General features: G+C 38.7%; 1 protein-coding gene across 2 annotated transcripts in view; it reads right to left on the bottom strand.

Annotated features, from left to right (window-relative positions):
- Window positions 1-1,807: 1,807 nt before the first annotated feature.
- Window positions 1,808-25,440, bottom strand: part of LOC121922860 (inter-alpha-trypsin inhibitor heavy chain H4-like) — a 33,466-nt gene continuing 9,833 nt past the window's right edge. The window contains exons 8-22 of one of the 2 annotated variants that reach the window (XM_042452751.1): window positions 23,135-23,303; window positions 22,485-22,610; window positions 18,821-19,002; window positions 18,365-18,547; window positions 17,218-17,357; window positions 16,311-16,456; window positions 14,137-14,175; window positions 13,970-14,043; window positions 12,660-12,663; window positions 11,756-11,905; window positions 8,289-8,405; window positions 7,449-7,620; window positions 6,510-6,664; window positions 4,456-4,549; window positions 1,808-2,113 (exon numbers count right to left, since the gene is read on the bottom strand). In XM_042452751.1, the coding sequence (XP_042308685.1) occupies window positions 2,038-2,113; window positions 4,456-4,549; window positions 6,510-6,664; window positions 7,449-7,620; window positions 8,289-8,405; window positions 11,756-11,905; window positions 12,660-12,663; window positions 13,970-14,043; window positions 14,137-14,175; window positions 16,311-16,456; window positions 17,218-17,357; window positions 18,365-18,547; window positions 18,821-19,002; window positions 22,485-22,610; window positions 23,135-23,303 (1,827 nt within the window). In that variant the 3' untranslated portion in view covers window positions 1,808-2,037. The remainder of the gene's footprint in view (window positions 2,114-4,455; window positions 4,550-6,509; window positions 6,665-7,448; window positions 7,621-8,288; window positions 8,406-11,755; window positions 11,906-12,659; window positions 12,664-13,969; window positions 14,044-14,136; window positions 14,176-16,310; window positions 16,457-17,217; window positions 17,358-18,364; window positions 18,548-18,820; window positions 19,003-22,484; window positions 22,611-23,134; window positions 23,304-25,440) is intronic. The other variant, XM_042452752.1, reaches the window with a different exon arrangement.

Below are 25,440 nucleotides of genomic sequence, written 5' to 3'. Positions count from 1 at the left end.
TATTACATGTTAAAGCAGCAAGGGGAGGAGAGCAGGAAGGAGAGAGAAAAAGAGAGAGCGAGAGAGCAAATGCAATATATCAAGTTGTGGCTGCATGAGAAGTGGTGATATTTTGCAGAAAGGCAGGGCTGGATCTCTATTCCAAAAGAACATATACTTTTTATAAAAGTATATATTATGCTAAAAATTCTTCAGACTCCAGCCATATATGGAGAGTGAAATCCCAGAAGTCCAAGTGAGATTCAGGAAAGGAAGAGGCACTAGGGACCCCATTGCAGACATACAATGGAGAATGGAGCATACCAAGGAATTCCAGAAGAAAAACAGCATGTGCTTTATAGACTATAGCAAAGCCTTTGCATAGACCACAAAAAGTTATGGGCTGCTCCTAAAGAGGATGGGTGGCACAAAAGATGCTCTGAAGCTACCACTTGCTGTATCTGGTGGCATTGAGGAATGGGAGACAGTCTCTAATGCCTGGGTAGTCTGGAGCCTGGATCGGCTGGAGGCAAGAGGACTTTCCACTTTTGTCCCCACAGTCAGGTCACTTTGCCTGGTGGTTGCAGGAGTGGCTCCCAAGGAGTCTAGGTTCCTTTCTTGGCCTGGTTATTGTTTTGAGCTCCCAGAGCACCATGTAACAACCATTGCATGGAATTTAAATTTTGATTATTGAACTTTGATCTTTGAAATTTTATAATGGCTATCAAAAATAATTGACAAATGATGACACTACCAGGAAAGGCAAAGGACTTTATCACATGCAGCTTTTAAACCACCATAAAAGTTGGATAATTGTGCCTTTGGTGATAGTTATCATATGATGTAGTCTCCATCTCCTCTCTGTCTTGTCCTCCAAGGATGGTGAGTTTGCACTTTGCTTCTGATGAGGAAAGACCATCAATAAGCTCCCAATTGCCCTGGGTTAGCACCTGCCCTCGAGTGTGGTAAGTTATTCCTATGGCAGTTTTGAGACTGGGTAGTCATGCAGTGTCAGTGTCTCTTTCACTCCCATATCCCCCCTTTCCTTTGTTACTCCAGAAGAGCCTGTTTTGTTTTATTTTACGTCCATATATATATATATATATATATATGCAGTAGGGAGTGCTCCCAAACTGAATGTATGCCTTTCCTTTCATTAACGCAACCGTGACAAAAACATGGGTCATGTGATAAAATCCTATGCAATGTACTTCTGGCCCTGCTTCCAGACCACTGAATCTCAGTAATTTGTATTGGTGTCCCCCTCCATTGGTCCTGTTTTCAATCAAAGACCTGAGATAATAGAGGTATGTATCCCTCCTCCACCCTGTTTATATTCCCAGCAGGTAATATGTGTGTGGAGAGATGGAAGAAAATCCTGGTACTATTTCCCATGTGAGATTTGAGATATCAGTGGGATTTCTCCTAACCCCACTTGAATTTGTAAGAGAGAGTAGGAGCGTTCTGTGGAGGAATGGACAGTGAGATACATGCTGGGATTGAACTGGGGAAGGAGCAAAATCTGGGGGAGGAAGAAAAGCCTTATCCCTTGTGGTCTGCATCCAGACCATTTGCAAGCCCCAAATTTGCAATTAGACACATGGGCTGGAGATCCCCCTCCTCTGCAATATATACTCACCATAGTGTAAATCCCATTGAACATAACTGGGTTTACTCTTGAGTAGACATGTGTAACATTTGCACTGCAAATGCTTGATTTCAATTGCATGCTGTTGATTGGATTTTGGGTTGCAGAGCAATTGAAGGATTCAACTTATTGTGAAGTAAGCAAAAATATGGACTATAGATTCAAGAAATCAATAACAGATCTGAGAAATCACTTTATTAGCCATATCACATGTTTGGGTTCTGTGTAGCCTTTTTGTTCCTCAGTGCTCTGGTTTAGGAACTTATTAAACTACACATCTGAAATTCTCATGGAACATTTAAAAATATTGAAACATTTAAAAAATAAAGTTTAAGAAAATTAAATCATTGGCACAATTAATACACAAGGTGGTATTTTACATTCCAAGACTTTTAGTGCTGGAAAACTACTCAAGGATTGAGATTCAGGGTCCAACACGAAATAACATCTCCAAGGGACTCTGTCCTATAGTCTGTCTTATTTTGTCTGAAAAAGAAACAAACAAAGGTAATAACTCTAATAGCCAAAATCTTCATATCCTAATCTTTTGATGTTTTATAATTAAATCCATCCAAAATATCCTTACTTCTGTGGCTGCATAGTACACAAAACAGAAAGTCCACCAAAATACCAGCCAATGAATGTAAAAGGATGTCCATGGCCAGCAAACAGGGAACTCTATACACTTATACAGAGTGTATATACATAATCTATTCACTTATTTAGTCTTTACAATATAAGTCTATCCACTTACAGAGGAGAGAAGACTGAGAGGTGATGTGATAGCCATCTGTAAATATTTGAAGAGATGTCATGTAGAGGAAAGAGCAAACTTGTGTTTGGCTGCTCCAGAGATTGATATAAGTAAGGGACTGAAAGCATGTAGCCAAGCAGCAAACTAAGAGGAGACAAGCTCCATATGCTCTAAGATGGTCAACAAAATATTCATATAATATCACAGTTTGGTGAGTGTTGTCCTATCTTTTTAATATGATATATTAAGGGTATTTACATTTGTTTGCAGCCCCTGAGAAAGGCTTAGTGTTGGGCTTTGTAAACAGCTGATGATCCTAGAGCATGTGGAGTTTGTCTCCTCTTTGTTTGCCACTCCAGAGAGTGGGACATAAACCAGTGGATTCAAATTACAAGAAAACAGATTCCACCTAAACTCTATGAAAAAATTCCTGATGGTAAAATCTGTTCAACAGTGGAACAGATTGCTCCAGAATGTGGTGGACTCTGCTCTGGAGGTCTTTAAACAGTGGTTGGATGACTATCTTTTGGAAGTGCTTCAACTGTGTATTTCTGCATGGGAAGGGAGTGGACAGGTGGCCCTTGGCATAATTTCCAGCTCTATGATTCTGTTCTCACAGGATGCACAGAGCTTTTTGACACAAACAGGAAAACTTTTCCAAGAATAGATTTATATACTGTACATGAGATTTAGATTTCTCAAGTTCAGGTCTTTATGTCTTCATTGTGATTTCACTATCACTAGCAATCAAGATAAGGCCAAGTTATAGCAGAGACACATGAAAAAGAGAATTCACTTAGTAGAATGAAATGTACCTTTTCTTCTGTGCACAAAAATATTGTCATGATTGTGTCAATCCATGATTTACTCTTTTTTGTCTATATTTTGTTATAAATTCCCTGGTTTGGTGACTCATAGCGGAGAGCCAAGACAAAAACCTTCTCATGTATCACATCAGTGAAATTGGATTTCTTAAATGTGTACTCAAATATAGCAATACACATGGCCCTAACTAGCATTTCAAAGCTGCTTTTGGAGTTTATCACACGGGGGGGGGGGGGGGGTCGGGGGTTTAAACAGTAATTTTCCTGGGAAAGTTGCATGATTGTGGTGAAGATTTTCACACACACCGCGATTACAGAGGACTTATCCCAGGAATAACCAGGGTATAACCAGCAACAATTCATTCACAGGATTTCCCACTATTGCACGACTTTCCTGGGAAAATGACTGTTTAAACCTCTCATTTTCCCCAATTCTCTCCATGTGATAAAGTCCGTGTTGCTCCAGACCTAGATCCTGTTGCTATATAGAGAGAAGATTTTGTTTAGTTTATCCCCTTTTGGTTTAGTTTTTTTAGTTTATAATGTCTGAAAACTGCAACTTTTAAACATTTTCAAGATACATTAAAAATATGTGGAACTGTGAAATCTGAAAGCCCCTTTGGAAAAAAGCAGGAAAAGCACACCAATCCGGAAAAGACCCCTCCCTTACTCAGGTGACAAGGATAACATCTGGCTACAGTTCTGCAACCAGAGAAGAGAACTGAGGTTACCTTGTCAGAAATCACTAGAGATCCAGGTAACCCAGGAAAGCAGTCTCAACTCATACCTCCCCCTGCCCCCAATGGCTAGTTAAGTTGCCATGGCAGGACTCCCAGGGCTTAGAAGCGGCCCAGGGTTAGTGACTATCTCCTTGTGCAATGTCCAAAAACTGAAATAAGGTGTGTAACCCCATGCTATGGGGAAATATGTCACCAACTTTGTTCCAGGCACAGTCTAATTTTTACATCTCTTTAGCATATGGTATAAATACAGAACTCACTGTGAAAAATATTGTTATGGTCAACTTAATACCTTAAGAATTATGAATTTTTATACTCTTTACTAGACCATGTATCCAGCTTACCAGACCAGGTATCCATGTATTAGGTGAACAAACCCCAATTATATGAAGATGTTAGAGCACATGATACAAGAGAGGTTAAAAAGATCTTGGCATTGTTGCAAATGAGTACAAGGCTAGTGCAAGATTAAAAAATGCTCCAAAGAAAGGGATTATTGATGTCTTTTACCTGAGGGTATTATACCTTTGCCCCTGAACAATTATTTTTTTCCTTCTCTTGTCTTGTGATCCTCCTTCAAAATGTGTGTTAAAGAAAAACTGACCTGCAGAGCAAAAGCAAAGGGGGGGGGGAGAAATTACTTGATTGGACATTCTGCTGGAATAGCTGCTAAACCTCAATGACGGACTATTTCCTGCCTCACCCTAGATAACAGTTAGGTCCTTGTTGCTATCTGCATTTTATAGGGATATTTGGTTTTTAAATTGAAGTATATGGTTCATCAATAAAGGCACTGGGAGGATTTTGGGCAATACACCTTCTGGGGCCACACAAATTCCTGAGTACTCTATCCTCTAATTTCTCCCATTTTCCCCTCCCCATTTGCTGCCACTTGCCTCCATGCTTTCTCGCTCCAGCCTTCCCTTCTTGCTCTTTCCTGTGCTTACTTTATTTGTCTTACAAGGCAATGAGTACTTTTATTTCTCTCTTATTAACTTTCCAAAGAGGTTGAACATGCCACAAGGGAAGCTATGGTTTCTTCCTCTAGAGTACCCTGGATGCTGGTGGGACCACCTAGAGGCTCTAAGGGTTGCTGGTGCAAAAGTTAATCTTCAAAAGTGAATGATTAATTCTGACCAGACGTACGCTTTTATGCACCAATATAACAAAATAACTGAGAAAAGGTTATTAATTATGGACACACTTTCCTTGCTCTGGCTGGCAAAAAGATAGGGGAATTCTTCTTGCCCTTCAAGTCCCTTTCAATATCAGCAGCTTTGGCATCTTTCTGGACAAGCTCTCTCAGCTAGGAACTGGAAATACTGCTTTGCAAGGATTGTGTTCCTGCTCAGATGGACAGTTCCAGAGGACTGTACTGGGGATTACCAAGGCATTACCATTTTTCTGTTTATTTCTTGGCACATATGTTTCAGGATTCCACAGTCTGACTTTTGACTCTTGTGCTTAATGCTGATATGAAAATGCTGAACTAGGTTTGGAGTTGTTGTTGTGCCCTACAAGTCATTTCTGACTTATGGTAACCATAAGGTAAACCTATCATGGGGTTTTGATGGCAAAATTTGTTGCGGGGGTGGGGGTGCCATTGCCTTCCCCTGAGGGTAAGAACATATGACTCGCCCAGTGGGTTTCTATGGCTGAGTGAGGAATCAGACACTGGCCTCCAGAGTGACAGTCCAACACTCAAACCACTGTGCCACACTGGTGAGGTGTTATCAGTAGATAGATGACAACCAAATATCTCTCTCCTTGCCATCAAATATATTGACAGGGTGTTAAGTCAGTGCTTGGGCATAGTAACAGATGGGATAAGGACCAATACATCCATGCTTAATGTGGACAAAACTGAGACATTGTTATTAGGTTATTTATCTGCCCCAGTTAATAGTGTTTGGCTTGTGTGTGTTTGTATGTGGGATTGCATTCCTCCCAAAGGGTCAAAAACACTTTCTGGTGATGCCCTTTGGTCCAATTTTATTGTGCCTTTTATCAACATGGGCTGGTGCACCAGCTACAATTCTACCTAAACAAATATACACTGGCTTCAGTTATCCATGTCTTCGGAACCTCTCAACCTGTTGCACCTGGGGTGTGATTCAAAGTGCTGACTTTGAACATTATGGGCCTTTGTAGTTTGAGACTAAAGTATGCAAAGGATCACCTGCCTTCACATATATGTGACCAGACCTTAACATCCACTTGTCAGGTTCTCTTTTCAGTGTTATCCCTAAATGAGTTTTAGCAAGTGGTTTTAGGGACAAGGGCATTTTCAACACTTGCATCTAATTATGAAATACCTTCTCAAGGAAAGCTCATCTGCCAACAAAATGTCAATAAGGTGAGCAGCAAGTTATGGCCTTTGTATTTTCCCAGGCCTTTTAATGAACTCCAGCTCAAATCTCTTTATCTTGGGCATTTTTAATGCTTCTTGTAATATGATTAGAGTTGTGTATTTTGCATGAGTCTCCCCCCGTTGAATCTTCCCTGAAAACCTGCTTTTCAGACAGCGTGTAAATGCCCCTACACACTTCCAATTTATGACATACCAAGAGGTCCAGTGACGTGTTCAGAAAAATTGCTATCAACGATGTATAACCCAAGAAAATCTTTAGGAAACTTCACAAGTGATATCTTCATTGTGATGTTATCCACTCTTAACAATAGACTCTTTTCTTCTTCAACTTCAACTATAATGTTCAGCCTGAAAATAAAGCTCAGAAAACTTTATACAGCACCTAAAATGCCTGGGTTCCATACAAAAATATACAACAAGCACTATTCACATGCATGCAGTCTCAAAAACAGGGCTGCAATTCACTTTTAGTTATCTTAATCGCATTATTATGACTTTTAATTAATTAATCAATCAGTGAATTTAAAAAGTCAGTCTGTGTATTAGTACAAACAATACTACTTGAGTGAAAAGCAAGCTTTATTTTTTAATTTACACATACATATCCTAAAGGGCATCATAGAAAAAGCAGTCATTGTAATAAACAGGAAGAGGTATCTTTTAAGATTGTACTTATCATCTGCAACTTTTATAAATAATCATAGCTGCTATCTGCATTTAAAAAAAATGTGTAATAACGCCTTTCCCCTTCCCAAAAAACTCACACATATCAATTAGGACATTTTAAAGTCAATGTATAAGTTTTTAAATGATTAATAAGCTTTACTAAAAATAAATAAAATAAAATAAATAAAAACCTTTACACCTGAAAATATTGGAGAAATGACTGCAAGACTAATGTGCTATGATGAATGGAAAGCAATCTTATCTATCTAATCTATACATAGATTATATAATTGTATAAAATTGTAATAATTATAATGTAATTACATAATTATAATAGCAAGGGAAAGGGAGCAAGAGAGAAATATGCAATAGATATATAAAAGAAATATAAATAGATGTATAAATATAAGTCAATGTCAGATTCAAAGTCAGACCAACTATTTGTGAAAAGAAGAGTAGGTTTTACCCCACGACTGTGAAAGTTGTGCTCATTGTCCATGGAAGCATGGTTGCATTCCCATTTAGATTCACAACAATTTCTTGTTTTGAGATGTTGATTCGTATATCAGGTTTCTGAAAGGCTATTTCAAACTGCACAAATAGTCTTCTTTTTCCAAGCTTGCCAGTCACCTGAATTCCTGAAATGCCAAAAACAGAGTAAGGATAACTATGGGTTGCTCCTTGGTTGTTTCTTTAAAAATTATATATAAAAGCATTGTGTGGCTGGAAGAATGGCATTCAATGGCATAATAAAGTGAAAGAAAACTAAAGACTAAATTTCACACTGCAGAATAAATGCAGTTTCACACTGCTTTTACTGCCATGGCTCAATGCTAGGGAATCCTGGGAATTCTGCAACATCCAGATTCAAGTATTCTGGACAACCAAGCCAAATGCATTGGGAATATTAGCATATCAACACATCTTACAAACAAACATTAATTCAAAGTGGAAAAAAGATTTAGACTGCTGCCATACTGCAAAATTAATGCAGTTTCAGACTGCTTTAACTGTTACAGCTCAGTATTATGGAATCCTGTTTGTTGTGGTACCAGAGCTCTCTGGCAGAGAAGGCTAAATATCTTGCTAAACTACAAACCCAGACTTTCATAGCACTGAACCATAGCAGTTAAAGCAGTGTTGAACTGCATTAATTCTAGAGTGTAGGTGCAGCCTTAGAAGGGCATAACCTTCAAATTTTTTATTCTGACCAAGAAAAGAGTTTCATAAAGATGTGAAGAAGGACATTCCCCCAAAAGCTACCTCATAGTAAAAGAAGATGAGGTAGAAAGTTAATCAAGCATACCTTTTTCAGGATCAGATAACAAGTTTATACGTGTTTCTGGTTGTCCACTGATGATTAAACAAAGGGTATCATTTTCACTAGGCAGTTGCAAAATGATCTGTGGAAATGATAAATTGGCTGGAAAAAAGAGAGGAAAAAACATTTTACCTATAATCAGATCTCCTTTTACTTATTCCAGAGCAGCAACATCTACTAATATAAATAGTTGGGAAAAGTAACGTGTACAAACTATACATAGCATTCTCTTAAATTTCTAAGAGTTAATATAATACTGTAGTAATGGTTGCTATGTTTGCAAAAAAAAAAATGAAAATAATGCTAAGGTGACAATTGACAGATGTACTTTTGCACACTGTGCTTGGATTCTATGGGACAAGCAACCCATGATGCTGAATGCATACTTAGAACATATATTAGATTTTCTTTTTAAAAAAGAAAGGTGTAGATGAAGGCAGTGTTTCCTTAGCCACCTACCGCTATGGCCCTATCTGCATAGGCCAAATGAACCAGTCTCCCTGTGTCCTCTAGCAAGGAGTCTGGTTGATGCAAGGCCCAAACCCCAAGACTGGCATGAATATTTCGGATGATGTCTGGCCCATTCTGCACCAAACCCAGGGTATACCTCTCTTAATATGGAGTAAAATAAATCAGTTTGGTCCAGATCTTCCGGGAAGATTTGGAGCCCTTCATTCTGATGCTGAGTGGCTGTATTAAATATATCCTGACACGCCACCTTGCGTAGCTACCACCATGGCACATCAGTTGCTCTCAGGTCAAAATGAAGTACTCAGCCATGTAACCGACATTGGGCAACTCGTTGTGATCTCAGAACAAGCAATGCACCATCAGGCAGCACATTGGGACACACGTAAGAACATCTGCCTGGTGTCAGAACTGGAGATAACTTGAGGCTTGAGGTAACTGGGGGGAGGTCAGGGCCAGGATACTCTGGGCACCCCCAAAGTATCCTGGCCAGTGAAGACAGGACCTATGCCTCTTATTAAAATATTTTAAACTCTGACATACTTTATTATAAAACATTCATCATCTCATAAAGTTTGGCCCTAAGTTATCATGTCAAGATCCTTTAGTTTGTTTCCAGTAGGGATGTAAAGAATTCTCATCACTATTCATTAAACATACAAGATATTGATTACTCAATAATTCCATAAGCTCTTTAACAAGCTGTAAAACATGCAGCTTCTTGACCAAGGAATAGATTTTTTTTAAAAAAGAAAATCATTTTCAAATGAAGTACAGTAAAGGGATGAGACCTTTGAAATGATATTTCAATGGGCAGGATTGTATTTTATATAAGCAACCACTCAGACTGGGTGTTACCAGAGGGTCTTACTAGAGAGGCTTACTAGTTGGCTATTTCTTGTTGCTTTGTCATGATGATGGCCCTACTGCTTGCAAAGGGGGAAATTCTGGGGCTTGTTGCATTTAACGAAATCCTTTTAAAGTTTAAGTTACAATTTATGTTTTTTTTCCATTTAATATCCCTTTGTTGTTTTTGTTGTGTGCCTTCAAGTCATATCTGATTTATGGTGACCCTAAGGCAGACCTATCATGGGGTTTTCTTGGCAAGTTTCTTTGGGGGGGGGGGGGTGCCATTGCCATCCTCTGAGACTGAGAGCATGTGACTTGCCCATGGTCACTCAGTGGGTTTACATGGCTGAGCTGGCATTCAAACCCTGGTCTCCCGAGTCATAGTCCAGTGCTCAAACCATGCTACACCATGCTGCTCCCAGTATAGGGACTCAAGGTGGCTATAAACTTATATTTTAAGCAGTTGTCTTATGCTAAGGACATCTATGGAGATGTGCACTCTGGAAACCAGGGTTCGAATCCCAGCTCAGCCATGTAAACCCACTGTATGACCTTGAGCAAGTCATACTTTCAGCCCCAGGGGAAAGCAATGGCTAATCTCCTCTGAGGTTTTGAACCAGTCTTGCCAAGAAACTCCTATGATAGACCTTAGGGTCACCATAAATCAGAAACGACGTGAAGGCACACAACAATATCAACAATCCTGTCCAAATCTAGGATTCGATGTATTCTTGCATGGCAGAATGGGGTTGGATTGGATGGCTTCTGGGAGTTTCTTCCAGCTCTAGCATTCTGTGGTAACAAGTGGGGAGAGGAGAGGAGGGAAAAAACTCATGGATCATGGTCATAATTACCAAAGGCTTACTAGTTTTCTTTAAATGCAACAAAGGCTTTCTTTAAATGCAACAAAACCCAGCATTTCTCCTTCACAAGGAGCAAGGCTTAGCAACAGGATAAAGCAACAGGAAACAGCTAACTAGTAAGCCTTTGGTCTCTAGATTGCACATGTCCATAGATGTGCTTAGCATGAGACAATTGCTCTTATGATGGCTTAAACTATATCATCTACACCCCTAGATGGTGGACTATATCACCTCAAGGTGTGTGGGGCAGGGGGACACCAAGCCCAGCAGCTGACAGATCTTGTCGACCACAGCCTTTTTTGTTTACTGGTTACAACTGTATGCCACCTTTCCTCCATGGAGTTCAAGGTGGCAGTCATAGCTTTCCTCTTTCCCCCTTTATCCACACCACAACATCCCTGTGAAGTAGGTCAGGCTGAAAGAGAGTGCGCCATTCAAGGCTACCTAATGAGATTTCCTTACACAGTGAAGACCTGGAATTCCCAAATCCTGGCCTCACACTGTAAACTACAAAACCACAATGGTTTTCCCTGTATTCTTTTGGAATATAATGTGATGCTGATCTCAAATGAGAAGAAAACCAAAATGAATCAATGCGTTCAGATCTCATTAGAATTTAATTTTTATCAAATCGAGATTTTCTTTAAAGTAGCTAAGGGTCTATAATATCACTTTCTAGCTAAGGGGAGGGAGGATTTATATCAGGAAATTTTTGTCTGTGTTCTTTTTCCCCTAATAATCCATTAAAATAATGAATAGGACTTTATTGCACCAGCCTGTTGTCTCTCAGCAATCACATTGCAAAGGGAATATTCTGGTGGGAAAACACTTGCTGTCGCACTTCTCTGGAATCTTGCTATTATGTTGCTTTCCTGCGCTCACTATTCCACGCTGCCTCGTTAATTCCACCTTCCTCCCTGTGTATGCCCTATCCATCACATACTTGCCTTTTGATTTATTGATTTATTAATTTATTTGCCATAATTGAGCAATTACAGTAAAATCATAAAATTAAAAAAATAGAAAAGGAAAGCAAAACTAAGTAAAACCAACCTCAGCCTACTTGGTAATAGTGATAGGGAGAGGGAGGCGAAGAGGAGACAAATCACATCCAATCAACATGACTGCCGGAATATCAGAACCAGAGGCAGTAGTGGAAAAGCAACAATATTGGGAACCATTGACAGGTTTTTCTCATCACTGAAAAGGTGCACTCCACCAATAATTGCAATGCAAAGCAGCAACAGGTACATAATGTTGTGTGATAATTACCAGCCACAGATGCTATTGTCCCACTGTTATTGCGGTTTACCAGCCTCAGGCGAAAAGGTGTACCAGAGTCCCAGAAGGGGCTTCCTCCAAAGTAGCCTTTCCTTAAAGGACTATCAGGAAAACCAGGAGGACCAGGAACACCAGGAATAACTAGAAGAAATGCTCATTGTTATTCAGTTATTTTCTCAGTGTTTAAAGTGTTAAGGTATACATGTGAAGATTACATAACGCTGAACTTCCCAGAGACCTTCATTACAAAGACAATGAAAAAAAAAATAACATCACTGTTGAAGTTGCCCAGGAAAAATGATACATTGGTGAAATAGGAACTTCCCCCATCTACGCAGCAGGTGAAGGAACCTGCTTTAGGTGACACAATGCACAGGGGGTAGATGAAGCTGTAAGTTGATGTTCTTCTAAGTTTATTGTAAGTGAAGTATAGCTCTTTGGATTTATTTATTTTTTGGTTCTGATGTATCCTAGTTTTTTTTTAAATGTTTCTGCTTGTACTGGGATAGTACAAATGATCCAGAACAACAGAAACATTGTGTGCTTTTTAAAAAGCCCAAAGAATTAAAACAACAAATACAACTGTCAACAGTAACATTTACTCTATGTGTTCAACACTAAAGGGGCTGTATGATTCTATACTTGTGGTTCATACTGTGTTCCTTAGTCTTTCCTCACTGCCATGGGGTGGAGGTGGGAAAATGGACATTCTCTACAATTTGATTAAGATTTTCAGAACACTGTTTCTCTAAAAGAAAAAAACTGGGGCTCAGTGCAAAGGCACATGAGAGATCGGCATGCTGAAATTTGGCCAAGTTGCCTACAATTTCATGAGAGATGAATGATGATTGGCAAAGGTGCCAGCAATGTCTATAGACTTTACAGGAACTAAAACCAGACTGAATCTGGAAGCAACATGATGAGACACCAACTAGTAATAAGTGGAAATCTATGTCTTAAATGCTCTCATTTCTTTGCAGTAGCATAGAAGAGCCCATACACTGTTTTGGGGTGTGCGTTTGTGTTTAAGGAAACAAGGCAACATAGGTTCTTTTCACAGAACAGAAGTGTACACTGAAGTCTCAGGGACTCTAGTCCTTTGATGGTTAAAATCAAGACTACATTCTCAGGTGAAAATATATCTCAAGTATGGAAGCTGATAAGGCTTCTAAAACAAGACCAAAATTAGAAAGTGGGGCACATCATGGGGTTTCTCAGTTAGCTGCAGAAGCAGAATAAATTGTGCAAATAAATAGGTGCACAATTAATAATGGTTTCAGACAGAGAAGGCTAAATATCTCACAAAACTACAATTCCCAGAATCCCATAACATTGAACCATGGCAGTTAAAATGGTATCAAACTGGATTATTTCTGCAGTGCAGATGCAGACATACATATTAGTAATTCTCTGATATTTCCCCATCACTTTTATCTTTTTTCCTTGTATTTGCCACAGAAAGTTCATTAAGAGGGAAATGATGGTGTGGATGCACAATGGCTTTTGATCAGTAACCACTGCGAGCCCTCATTCTAAAAGTATTCTAACTTTGTCTGTTGATCTTGCTACTATTCCTTTAATGAGTGGTTATTAAGTGGCTCTTCTCGATAGAGTGCTTCCAGGTGAAGCTTTTACTTTGCTTTCACACTCTTCCAATCCTGGCATTTTACAGGTAGCCCAGCATTTTTCCTCCTCTCCCTCCTTGAGCCTTCTTGTGTTGTTCCACAGCTTCTTTCAGCTTTTTCTCACCTCAGAAAAACCGTTAATGATAGAAGGTGAAATAGGCACACAATACCTTTTGAGTTTTAATTGTAGGAGAGCTTCCTAGATGCATGAGGAGCAGAAGCACAAAAGGCTGAATTAAAGCCACAGCGCCATATGCATACACAGCTCAAGTCAGTGTAATTTTAGCTATTAGACTGAAAGGTCTTATGAGATGCAAGAAGCCCTTGGGTAGTTATTTATACGCCTTCAGTTCTGAAAATCACAACTGACATTCCTTCAACCCACCCACCCAACCCCCATTCTCTCTTCAAAATGCTCTTAGCTTTGAAATAGTTTTGAGATGCTATTCATTATAGATGTTTTAAGAAAACAAAATACGCACCCTCAGACTGGTCTGCTTTAGAGCAGAAAGGTATTTCTACATTTCATCAAATTTACATTTAAGATTTAGAAAGAAAAAATAAGGATATTTGGAATAACATTACCACGGTGTCCAGGAATAACAGGATCAATTGGTTGTTTCCAATGCGCCACTACAAAACCTCCTATTCCTCCTGTGAGAAATTCTTAGAGTTAGACAATTTTCTGACAGCATGAATTGTTAGGAATAAACTGTTGGTATTAGATTGCTAACAGAGATTACATACCATAACTTGGGATTCTGCTGCTCCTGAAATTCTCATTATCTGGACAAAGAAACAGTGACAAAATTAATGTCAGCTTTATTGTAGTGCAGTCCTACTGCTCATCTTCTGTGACGAACTGACTTACAAACCAGCCAATCAGAAGCCAGAGATCCTAAGCCAATCAGGTGCTGGCTGAGGAGTTGGAAGATTCCACTTGGCAGTTGGGTGGAGTTAGTTAGGGTTTGGAATCCTGAGGGATAAGGCTGGAGTGGAGTTGGGGAGATAGTTAGGATTAAAGCGAGAGGGAACGGTAGAGTCCAAGAGAGGACTGGGTTCCGATAGTTCCTGAGGGAATAAGTTACTTAAGGAACTGCTTTGTCCAGAGAGGGACAGTATTCATTCTGGAGAGTCTAGAGAGGAAAGACTCAGCGTAGCCAGACTCAGGAAGAGGGATTTGGGTTACATAATATCTTGAGTGATAGTATAGCCTGTGTGGTGGAGTTATTATTAGAGAGTTTAAACCAGACCTGTATATATGTAACCAAAGAAGACAGAGTAACCACTTAATGTCAAAGTTACCTTTGCCTATTCTGTTGTAAAATAAACTTTTATTCTTGTTGAAACATCCACTTGGTCTGTATTTTAAAATCTATCCACACTACTGCCCCTCAAAAACCCACAGGGGTGTTGGAAAGAAAGGAAGGAAAGAATTGTGAGGTGGTGGGGAATCATTACATACCCATTTTCATCCACATGATGTTCTCATAGTCCCTTGCTAAAGGAAATGAAATCTACTAAATTCACTATTTTGACCTACCGCAAATGTTTAATAGGACTTTAAAAATAATAATAATTCCTGACTGCTTCATTACAATGCAATGCCTTCCTTCCTGAAAGAGTTCAGGATGATGTGCTTGATCACCACACTTCCATTTAACTCTCTCTCTCTCTCTCTCTCTCACACACACACACACACACACACACACAAAACAATAACAACTCCTGTTAAACCATATTGCTGATTGGGTGACTTTGGTCCATCCCTATCTTTCAACATCAGTACTATGAAACAGGCTGATAGAAAGTGGTGGACCAAAATCACCCAATAAATTAAAAATTATTTGAATCTAAATCCCACTAAATCAATGGGCAATGCATTGTTAGGGTGATCTTTTTTTCTGTCAAGACTTGCATTCCCTCTGAGGCAGTCTGTAATAAGGAGTGGTGGGTGAAGGAGAAGAGTACATGCCAGAGGCCTGAACAAATGCCAAGGATCAGGCAAAATAGGCCAGTTACTACAAGTTTTCCATTCTAGCCACTGCATCTCACTTTACCAAGCTATCTTTCAGTGTGACCTAGGCACGAGACATGGCACAAATATCCTGTCAACACGCAGTGAACTGAAGACCAACTTCCCATGTATAATTTTTTAAAACTGTCTCAGAAACTCAATATATAGCATAATCCACAATTATAACAACCTTTGTGAAGGTGCCTTTTTTCTAAAACCATCTATATTATGGTTTATTCACCTTAGTGGAAAGCTCATGCAAATTGAGGCAGCTGATTTTTGCACATTCATCCTCCTCACATAAATTCCTTGTCCTGCCAACTGCTTCATTATTTCACTGCAATTGTTTGTCAATTGAGAGGTGTGAGCAACACCAATAAAATGTTGGTGTTGAGAGTGACATCATTCCTCTTTATCAGATATGAAAGACATTTAGACTCAGAGCCTTATCACATGCCAAAAAAAATCGAGAGGCGGCACGAGAGAAGTAGCTTTCTTTTTCCCTCTTCACATGCTGCTATAGCACTTCTGTTCTCCTTCCAGAGAGAGATGGTAGTAAAAGTGTACCTTTTGCCAGATGGATTTTTCCAACACTACAAAAGGCACACATTTATGACCATTTCCCTTGGGAAGAAAATGGAAGAGGCATAGAGGAAGGCACTTCTCTCTTGCTGTCTCTCAGCTTTCTTTTGTCATGTGATAAGGCTTTTATTTTTGTTTTCACATTTCAGAACTATTGACCCACTCCTCCCAACCCCACATACACAGACATATATACACACAGAGGACACCCCTGGTTCATTCTTCTGTCATCATCAACTGAATACTTTTCAAGTGAAAGGAACGTGCTACCATCAGTTGCGTTTCCTCTCTGTTGACACCAAAACATTTTGTGCTCATTTACCTGCCTCTGTAGGTTTATTTGCCACCTCTTCAGATTCAGGTTTGGTGACCACCATGGAAGTGAGGGGTGTAACAAAGCTAAATTTCAAGGAGAGGTTCAAAGCTTTGGTTTCCAGGTCTTTCTGCTCTCGTCCTTCAGCTAAAACACTAAAATAGAACATAGGCACTATTTGATTATAGATATCTTTCTTTAACATTCATTAAACAGGAGCTTAATATATAGTTTTTTGTGGGTTTTTCGGGCTATGTGGCCATGTTCTATAAGAGTTTATTCCTGACATTTCGCCAGCATCTGTGGCTAGTGAAACATCAAGAATAAACTCTTATAAAACATGACCACATAGCCCAAAAAACCCACAAAAAACTATGGATGCTGGCCATGAAAGCATTCGACTTCGCTTAATATATAATTCAAGGACTGAACTAAATTATATATTTTTCTTGTTTTTTGGCAATGGCGATCCTCCATGTGGTGAAAGATATCTCTGTTTGACATAATAGTTGGTTTTTCTCACCTACACATTTTGTCTTCAGCTTAATTTGGAAGTCTGATTGCTGAGACATGTATGTTTTAGATATCTTCCTGTAGGAGGGGGAAAGGCTCATTCCTAGGGGACTGCCAAGTTTAACATTCAGATAAACAGATAGCAGAGAATAACATGCTTCAAAGTCCTGATTTTGTGTTAAGAATATTTGCTCACTTTCAATGGAACAATGAGAATTGAAATTAACTGCCCAAACCACAACATTGGTTTACCTCTGTTTTGAAACTGCCACCAATAAACTGAGAACACATAACCCTTACTTTGAAAGTAAAGGCTAGTGTGTACATTTGAGAAGCCTGCATGCTCTGATCAATTCTTGTCACATAATTTGGCAAAGTGTTAATATTACATATTCTTGCTTACGATTTTTCTAATAGTTGTTGAATTGTTAAGTAGGCCCACAGTCTTTCAATGAAATCTCCAAATATGTATTTCTGATGTTGAAATACTTGTTCCTTTTCTGTTACATTGGCATCTTCTTTAACAGTCAGGTCACTGGAATGCTGCAAGTAAAGGAAGTGTGGATTATTCATGGTAACACCCGATCTGAACATAGAAGATAATAGTGTTGTTGTTCTGCTGATATAGCTGCTTCCATCAGCAGAACCAGGAAGGGTAATATTTCTCCCTATCAAAACCTGAGGAATACTCCAAAACAAATTTGAGGGCACTATGCAACGGTACTGTCATGGGCGGGGTGGGGGGGGGGGGGGGGGGGTAAATCTTGTTCTACCAAATATCCACAAAGGCAACACTATAGTTAGGCCATAAGCAAAACGTGAAGTTGATTTAACTAAAATTCAAACAGATCTTTAAGAACATGAGAAGAATAGACATCTATTGACTGAATCATAAAGACAAAGACAAAGAATTAAGATGACACTCCCACCAAGTTCTGAATGAATTACTCTTACTAATGGGTCAAATGGCCTTTTCAATGAATACATTAACTTTCTCAATTCAGCATGTTTTTCTGTTACTTTCAGTATTCAAATATCTATTTGCCTGGGGGAAAAAATGAGCCCCTGTAAAAATGAAAAAGGGTATGCTTGGTAAATTCTTCAGGAAAACAGAAACATATGTGCTTCCAAATAAAATGGATAATGATATATATATATTTTAAGGGCATAGAGCCATGGACCTATGAGCTCCCACCACCTTTGGTCAAAATCCATTTGTATACTTCTGCTGGAGGTCTGGATCTGCCGGAATCAGCCATCCACCCCTTCCTTCTGCAGCTCCAAGTACACATACACACTCTACAAATCTGCTCTGTGGAGCTAGAAATCCTTCTGTATCTCCTTACAGGTGATAAGGGGGGACACAATAGAAAGGTGGAGGAAGAGACTCCCAATTCCACTGTTGTTGGACAAGGAAGTACATCACTGGAGATAAGACTTTTTTGTGCCCCTTTCATGGAGGCCCTTAAGTCCTTTAACAATTTAAAAGAAACCTCCGGAGCTATGGATTTGTCTTCATGCAAAGAAGCTATGCTTCACATAATACTTACTGCTTGAGCTTTAATTTCCACAGGAAGAACATCAATGTCATTGCCAAGTTTTCCAGCTACTACAATTTCAGAGCCATCAAAGAGCAACTTGAAACTATTCTGAGTGATCTCGAGAGCAGCATTGTCTGGGTACTTCATTTCAATTTCCTTCAGGATGGGAGTAGCAATCTCATGGTAAAAGCCCTTTTATGAGACAGACAGAAGAGATAACCATAGGAAGAAATCTAATTTCCCAGTCAGGAAAATATGAAAAGATAATAGGTGTATAATTAAAGGTGTAGGTAATATAGGCATATAGTTAACTAATTAATCAATCAATCATAAGCATGTAGAGTGTAGATATAAAGAGCTAAATCTAGCTCTACATTGACAGATTTTTAAGCATAGCTGAATACATGTTTTAGACATTATATACAACTAATTATAACACTATGTTTTTATTATTGGCTTTCCTACTTGAAGCTGCAAGGCTGCATCCGAGTCCTCATATATACGGCGAGCAACTCCTCCATTTTCTAAGGCCATTTTCTCCAGAAATGCATAGCTGACATCGAAACCGAAGCCAAGGCAGTACAGGAAGTACTTTCCATTATTAGCCTTCTTAATATTTTCTTGAATCCTGTCAACATTTTCTTCACCTGTAACATTTTTTAAAAAAATACAAACATAGCCAATGTAACACAAGGCCTAAATTGAACATTAGTCCTACCTAACAAGTAATTTAGTTGTGACTAACAAGCACAATTAACAACCAACCTCTAGTGAATGACTAACAACTAAAGTATAATCCTAGGCCTATTTACTCAGAAATAAATCCAACTGAGTTCATTGAGATTTACTCCAAGCTATATGTGTGTGTAAAAAAACAAGGAGAATTTTTTATGGACTGTAATGGGGAGATTGTCAAGTGGATGAACATGTCATCCACAATCCTGTTGGGTTCACAAAAGTAGCGTGGAACGAACGTAACGGTTTTGCTCCCTATTCTCATTTGATTAATGTGCAACCGATGAGAAGGAATTTAGGCACAGCTTCAGGCTAAGTGTGTATGTATGTCGGGGGAATTGTGTGGCATGCACAATCCTTTTCTATGATGGCAGGCACCTGGCACTGCTTATCCCACCACTGCCACCAATTCATGTGACACACTTTTTATGTCCTACCACTAAGTATAATTGATGACAGCACCCTGGGCCTTATCATCCCACCACTGCCACCAATTTATGTGATACAAACCCACAAGTATCTCCTATGATGGACAACACCTTTCTGTCCAAAGTTTGGTAGCATAGTTTAATATTCAGGTGTCAAACAAGCCTCTATTTGAACCATGAATAAAACTTTATTTATAAGAAGGTTTAAACAGTATTTTGCTTATTGATATGGTGTATGTATTTGTTACTTTCAGATATTGTTTTCTTAGCTTTATTCAGTTATAGATTTAGTTAACTTCTCCACACTCTCTCCTGTAATTAACAAACTTATATCCAGGACCCTCACACTGCCTTATCTTTATGTTCCTTTCCTAAACCTATACCAGCCACCAAGGCTAAATATCCCTCAGGATATGACCCCACAGCAACTCCCTCTCTTGAAGTTCTGTGTGCATAAAGAGTCCCTCAGCACTGGACTCTACCCCTATATGTCCCTCCCTTCTGGACTTTAAGTATAACTGTCCCTCTCTGGACGTAGCAAGACCCTCTTGCTCTGAAAACCAAACCCTATCTGAAGTTCTTAACTGCCACCATGGATCTTTCAATCTCTCCCTGCCAGCATCACATTGGCTGAGGCTGAGCTGGCTCATGATTGCCTGCCGCTGTTGCTAGGCTAATCCATCTTTTCTGCACAAGCACAACATTACTGTTACCCTTCTGGGTGACTGAGAAACCATGGTCCATACGCTGGTAACCTCTCGACTTGACTTCTGCAATGTGCTGTACATGGGACTACCTTTGTGCCAAGTTCAGAAACTTCAATAGGTACAAAATATGGCAGCCAGACTGGTCGCTGGAACATCCAGAGTCGACCATATTACTCCAGTCTTAAAATCTCTCCATTGGCTGCACATTAGTTTCTGGGCACAGTAGAAGGTGTTGGTCATAACCTTTAAAGCCCTACATGGCTTGGGCTCAGGCTAACTGAGGGAGTGCCTTCCTCCACATAACCCATCCCACACACTCAGGTCCCCGGGGAAGAATTTGCTGCAGCCTAAGAAGACCAGATTGGCTGTGGTGACCCAGAGAATCTTTTCATCTGCTGCTCCTAGGCTATGGAACGACATGCCGGATGAGATCCGTCATATTACTACTCTAGAAGCCTTTTAAAAGGCTATTGGTCTCGCTGCAGATCTACCTCTAATTTTTAGAAAATTTGTATCTTAAAATTTTTAATCCATTTTGTTGTTTAATTTTTATCTTGCTTTTTAGCCATTATTTTTATGACAGGGAGGGTTGGGATAGGGGACTGTTTATAATTGTGAAATTTTATTTCTATTATATTTTATTGTTATTCTGTCTTTTGTAATATGCCTTGATTCCCTCGGGAAAAGGTGGAATATAAATAAGTTATATTACTACTACTACTACTACTACTAAAATAAAGCATTAATCTCTTTGAGTTTAAAAGAGGAATGCCTGGGTTGGATCAGAAAAGATGAACTGCTTTTTAAAAGGCAAATTCTGTATGAACAGATGGGGCAATTAAACTAGACATAGGCTGAATCCACACCAGCAAAATAATCCAGATCCAGATTGCCCAGATTTCACTCCATTTACACCACAATGACCCATAATAATCCAGATTCATACTGTATTGATACACACACATTTCCTCCAGCTGAATTCTAATTGGTACAATTTCAGTTCTAACCTGTACAATCAGTACAATGTTTCTTCCCTTTCTTTTCCCTCGCAGCATGTGTAAACCTATCAACCAATAGCCTTCCTTGGTCTTTTTTAAAATCTCTCTTACCTCCCACTATGCGCTCTCACTGGATGGCTCTTGCATAAAATTCCCCCCCCCCCCTTCATGCTCTCATGAGTAAGTGGGAGAACTTTTAATGTCTCCCAAGCCAGATAGTCCCATGGAGAAGGAGAAAGAAAGAAAAAAATGTTTCTTTCCTCACTTCCTTTCCATCCTGGATCCTTAACTGAATTAAAACCAGTGTCTGCAGAACAAGCCTCTTCTTCTCTTTATGCTTGGCTTGCACTACTTCTCCCATCCCCTTCGTTCTCCACCCTCCCCTTTCCAAGTGTTTCCGATGCCAGAACTCTTCAGAAACAGAGAATGCAACCCCTGGGCTTTGATGTGAGATGGAAACAAACTTTCAGTTTGAATTTGTGCCTGTAGGAGAGCAAGGGCTGGATTTGTTCCTTGGGTGGATCCACTGCAGAAGAGCAAAAAAATGGCAAAACATTTGCCAGATAGAAGATGCCACCCACCAATCTGTCCCACCCATCCTCAATGCCACACCAATCCAGTAGGATACACATTCGGGAGGGAAACAGGAGAAAAAGTTTTTTTCCTCTCAGAATTGTGGAGTAAAAAGTGATTTTTTCTAAATTACATTAAAGCCAAAAAAAGAAGTGCTTTCACTATAAAAGTGGTCATGTGTTCCAAAAGAACAGGAATCAAAGTGGGTACAGACTTTTTTTGTTAGTGTGGATCCAGCCATAGACACATGGCTATTAAGGAAACTGCCAACCAAAGGGGGGGAAAAACATGTACAAATAAATATATGAACGATAATATGTGAAGAAATCGGTGGACATATATAAAGAATAAAAAGGCAACTGTTGAGAATCAGTTTGCTCTTTCTTCCTTTCTTTTTTTTCCTCCCTCTCTTTGCTCCTTTTTATCTAATTCAGTCTTTTCTGCTTAATTGAATCTCTCTCAGGTATATGGATATATGAATAGTGAGTGACTCGAAGGGCCTTTAAAAATATTCTGGATTTTTTTTAGCAGGAGAAACTTTCAGGAAGGTTTTGACAATGCAGACTATTGAAGTGAAAGAGTAGGGAGAAATTAATTCATATTGTTTTTAATGAAGCTAAATGCATTGCTGATCATCTTTAAATGAAAATAGAAGCAAAATGAGTTTACAAAAGTATTCCTAATTTACCAGTAGTAGGTTGTCCATCTGTCAGCAACATGATCATTGAAATACTTTTCTCTGGCAATAATTCAGCAAAAGTGTCTTTGTCCAGTACTTTTATTGCAGTCAGCAGTGCACCATTTATATCGGTTACTGTAAAAGGAAATAAATCATGACAATGAATTTTATTATGGAATTAAGCTGTTCATCAACAATATATACAGAGGAATCTTCAAAGTTACAGGGAAAGATAAATATTGAAGCTCTAAAGGATCAAATAACTTAGATATCAGCAGGGCATTTGGAAAGGCAGAAGAAAATGTATGTAAATAAATTATAGAAGTTGAAATCAATGGCTTAAGAAATGAAAATAACCTAAAAAAAAAACACCAAGTAAAATAAAGTAAAAGTTAGAACATATACCTTATATAGAAATCAAAATGTAAACTAAAAATTTATGCAGGTAAGAATGAAAATACTTAATGATTATAAGCAAAATTTAAAATTTCATGCAGAAAGGACATTTTTAAAGGAACGAAGGTGGCATGTTTGCATAGAAATAGTCACTGAGTAACTGAATGGGGGGGGATGAAATAAGGGGCTGAAATCTGTTTTTTGCATTTCTGCTCAAAACTCTGTGGATAATCTTGACATGCTGACTTAACCAACTGATTTACCTCCATTAGCCAAAATGGTCTTAACATATTGTTTAGCCAGTTCCACGTTCTCTTCTGTGGCTTTCAACATTGACAAACTCCACACAGAAATACTTCCACTAAAGACAACCAGGTTAAAATGATCTTCAGGAGTCAGGTCATCTAAAATCTTTTGCAGGGCCTCTCTTGTCTGTAAAAATGAGAAAAGCAGCATATAATTTTCTAGCTCATGGTAATGGTCAGATCATGAAGTAGGAAATTAGATTTACATTCCATTAAAGTTTTCTACAGCATACATGGCAGGATTCAGAGGATCATATTATGGACTAATAGGCAGAGATATGAAAGAACCTTTAGGCTTTGCATACAGTTCATTCTCTCTTCATTTTTCAGTGGCTGTTAAACCCAATGGAAACCCAATGTGTGACCGTAGGCATGCTACACTCAGCCTCAGAGGATGACCATGGTAACCCCCTCTGATGGAACAAGAAACTCCCATGATAGGTTTTCCATAAATCAGAAACGACTGGAAGGCATACAACAACAACAACAACAACAAATTAACTAAGATGTCTTCCATTAGTATAGTTTCTTGTTTCATCTGAGTGAGCAAATTATAGCAAAAAGCTCTGGAAACTGGGATATTAAGACCATTTCAAATGAGGGGTTGTTCTGAACAATGCAGATTAGGTTCAGATTATCTGAAAACCTTTGGGTCCTTTCACATTATCTGGTTATAGCACTATGATTCCACTTTAACTGCCATAGCTCCCACCTATGGAATCCTGGGATTTGCAATTTTGGCAGCAGGATATTGGGAATTCTCAGCCATAAAGCGCTATTGTCTCCACAAACTATAGATCACAGGATTTCATAGGATGCGGTTATGTTAGTTAAAGTGGAATCATAGCACTGTAATTGTGTAGTGTGAAAGGGCCTTGTATCTCACTGTCTGGATCTTGAGATCCTTATGGAGTTCTGGTGAGGATACATGAGAGGGCCTTCTCAGTGGCTACTCCCAGCTTGTGGAATACCCTCCCATGAGGGGTTATACTGGCCCCATCCTTGCTCCCCCTTTGTCAGTAGCTAATGTCCTTTCTATTTATACAAATATTTAGAGATTAACTGGGTAAATAGAAAATCTTTTTCTTTTTCTTTTCCTCTTTCAATAAATCTTTATTTTACACTCTCTTATTTACAATCCTTTAGCATTATGTTATTTTACCCATGTTATTACATGATTATTACATTTTTTATGATATCAGAACATGTTGTTGCATCTCAGTTCTTTTGTCTGTAGATATCATATTTATTTCTTGATTGTCTCCTTGACTCCTATTATCTCCTTGATTTCTACAATATCTATTAATAACAAAACCCTCTAATTTTTATCCTTTCATTGCCTTCAGCATTTTCCCTCTTCTCAAATTTTCCCTTTAATTTCTGTCCCTAACCACCCTTTCCTTCTTTCCTTCATCTTAGTCTAGTCCAGTCTTTCTCTCCCTTTCTTTGTTATCATCCTTTTATTTCTATCTCCTTGTATTATATTTCTCGTTTTAAGCCTTGTATCCATGTGTTCCAATATCCACTTACTCTTACCTTTTCACTTCCTTTATACCCTCCTCCATGTACCTTGTCCTTCTTTTCCTTTCCCTCCTTCTTCTTGGTAAGTAAAAGGTATTTTTCAGTGAGTGAGTGTGGTGCATTTTATGTCTATTTTTATTTCTTTTAAATGATTTTGTTGTTGTGTGCCTTTAAGTCAGTTCTGACTTATGACAATCCTACGCCAACCCTATCCTGGAGTTTTCTTGGAAATATTAATTCAGAGGAGGTTTGCCATTGCTTTCATCTGAGGCTGAGAGAGTGTGACCTGTTTCATGGCCAAGCAGGGAACCGAACCCTGATTTCCAGAGTCACAGCCCAACATTCAAACCACTACATCAACACTGGTTCTCAAATGATTTTTTAAAATAGTGCTGTAAGTTATGGGCTTTTTAAAAAAGTAGCTAGTATAATTATTTTAAAAACTTCTGTATCATCGGGTTTTTAAATTTTAGGTTTGTTGTAAGCCATCTTGAATCCCCTGTTAGGAGAAAGGAAGGATAACTATTAAATAAATATGTAATTTATTAATTGTTATTTCATTATTATATTTATATATTTATATATTTACAATTATAATTATATAATTATAATTTGATTAATAAATAAGTTATTTATATGTAATAACATTTAATATATTAGCCACATTTTTATGGTTGGGACAAAATTGGAAACTAATATTTTCATTTGTTTGCTCCCACTCAGACAGAAGAAACCATGGGTTC

This window comes from Sceloporus undulatus, chromosome 2 (assembly GCF_019175285.1).
Source record: "Sceloporus undulatus isolate JIND9_A2432 ecotype Alabama chromosome 2, SceUnd_v1.1, whole genome shotgun sequence".
In the NCBI taxonomy this organism is placed as follows: Eukaryota; Metazoa; Chordata; class Lepidosauria; order Squamata; family Phrynosomatidae; genus Sceloporus; species Sceloporus undulatus.
The sequence above is the reverse complement of the archived record's forward strand: the minus strand, read 5'-3'. Positions and strand labels throughout refer to the sequence as shown.